General features: G+C 31.1%; 1 protein-coding gene across 8 annotated transcripts in view; it reads right to left on the reverse strand.

Annotated features, from left to right (window-relative positions):
• LOC102681961 (carbonic anhydrase-related protein 10-like) overlaps positions 1 to 2,260 on the reverse strand; it is a 189,527-nt gene that overhangs the window by 89,392 nt on the left and 97,875 nt on the right. For all 8 annotated transcript variants that reach the window (XM_031512988.1, XM_031512990.1, XM_031512992.1 and 5 more), the window contains exon 2: positions 1,238 to 1,285. In XM_031512988.1, coding sequence (XP_031368848.1) covers positions 1,238 to 1,285 — 48 coding nt within the window. The remainder of the gene's footprint in view (positions 1 to 1,237; positions 1,286 to 2,260) is intronic.

A 2,260-nucleotide genomic window follows, 5' to 3' on the forward strand; every position in this document is an offset into this window, starting at 1 on the left:
AATTAAGAAAATTAGGCGACCTTCTCTCGCCCCGCATCGCGGAAGGCGATCACGGTTTCCGATCCTTCCTAAATCCCGAAACTTGTTCGCTTCGAAGACGATAGGAATTGGATCAATGCGCTTCTCGATATTTTTCCAATCATAATTTTCTTTTTTTTTTTTTCTTTTTTTGGTAAGTAATCAAACGATCCATTGAGGAGAAGAAGTTGAAGAATTTTGAATAAGCTAAAGTAGATATAAAATTCTATTTTATAGAAAAGAGGATTATTTATATATATATTTATATATGTGATCATAATTATAGTTTATAATAAAAAATTGATACATTACATCCATCACATTCTTTTACTTTTGAATTTCTTTTCTCAAACTAAAGAGAATTGAAGTTAAACAAATTTCCTCGATTAGAAAGAAATTGGAAAGAAATTAAGAATTGCCAATGATTATAAATCGAGTATCGATAATAAAATTGGAAAATACCTATAGGATGATTTGGAATTTACATTTCTCAGAGAGTTAAAATAATAAGATACAATGTTAATATCTTTTTTTGAAAGAAGTAGATAATAGAGAGAGAGAAAAAATAGAAGGATTATAGAAAAGTCTCCAGCCACGATTTATCGTTATCGAATCTTCTTAATATGGTCCGAGCGTATCAGTCAGGGAACTTTTTCAATATTAGCCATACCGTAGACAACCGGAGAAAGAGTGATTTTTAACGCGGAATCTTTCCGATATCTCATTATTCCGTCGAGTTCTCGAAAGAACGGAACGTTGCCGAACGACGAACTTGACGCAATCGATTGTGAAATCCTCGAATATTAATGGAAATTAATTCGTCCCGATTAATTTCTCTTTCTGAGCAGGCCGGTATCGGTATCGATTCGCAATTACACACCCGATTACTTTATCCGGCAACACGGAAAATTGATGGAGAATTCCTTTCGAGATCAGTTCTTGCCAGAAATCAGCGAAAATAAAAATTATTCACAGGGAGGGAAAAATTTAATTTAATTTAATTTTCTCGTTAAAAAATCATCTTACTTGTTTTTCTCTCTTTCTTTTTTCTTTTTTTTTTTTTTTTGTGTGTGTATCGAGAAGGATTCGATAAGAATCGCGTGTATAAATATTCGTTGAATCTGGATTCTTAATGCTTCGTGATTTCGCGAGTTGACACACTGAAAATCTTCCCCTGTTAGTTGAATTACCGAAGGATTTACGTGGATTAAGGACTTACCTGAAATTCCGTCGTAGGTCCACCATTCGTCCCAACTGGCCTCGGATTCTGTAAAGCAACGAAACAAACTATTATCGAAGTGTTTGGAACTCGATTACACGTTTCATTAACGCTTACGATCTGTTTATCAACGATAAATATCGAAATAAAAATATCGTGGGAAAGTAACATAATTGCAAATACAATTATCTCTAATAATTTTCCCAATAAATATATATATATTTTTATATTTTTTCGATTAAAATTATTTTCTTTTCTTAAGAAATTTGAGAATAAAAATTATCGTTTCTTTTTTCTCGACATCGAAATTAATTCGAAAATAAAGATACGTGTAAATAGGTTTAAAAGGTGTAAAAAGCGAAATATCTTTCTTGCGCCGCAGAAGTGAATTAACGCGTGGTATTTGCCAGTTTCTTAGAGGCCGCATATCTTTAGAAAGTTTGGATGGAAACTTTAAAGCGCTACGAGGAAGTAGCGAGGAACATCGATCAATCGAACTTCTTGGCATCGAGAAATGATCGATCAATCGATTGAGGCCCGGAATCGAAATTGAACGCGTTCAATGGAGTAATTGTAACTTTCGAAACGCGAAGGAAATATTTCTTTCGAAATATTCGATAATTCGCGAAACAAGTACGTTTAATTTAAATAAAAAAAAAAAGATGGATCGATATTTATCCCTTCCTTTTACATTTAATTAAGAACAATGATTATGTAAAACTGTACATAATTATGCGATAGAATTGTACATAATTAACCTGTTAATTAAAAATAATATTATAAGAATCACTGATTAATTATTATAATTATTCTAACTGAATAAAAACCAACGTCAAATCATTATACCTTAAATAATTGTAAATACAAACAAATCTGAAATAATTTGACTAATTTGCACCAATATTGTATTTTTTACAAAATAAAATAAACAGAATCCTTTCAAAAATACTTCTTATTTTTAATTCGCTCGAACCCACGAAATCATCGTCTTTCTCAAAAAAAAAAAAAAAAAAAAAAAAAAAA

The sequence above is a fragment of the Apis dorsata genome, unplaced genomic scaffold (assembly GCF_000469605.1).
Source record: "Apis dorsata unplaced genomic scaffold, Apis dorsata 1.3 scaffold_547, whole genome shotgun sequence".
Classification (NCBI taxonomy): Eukaryota; Metazoa; Arthropoda; class Insecta; order Hymenoptera; family Apidae; genus Apis; species Apis dorsata.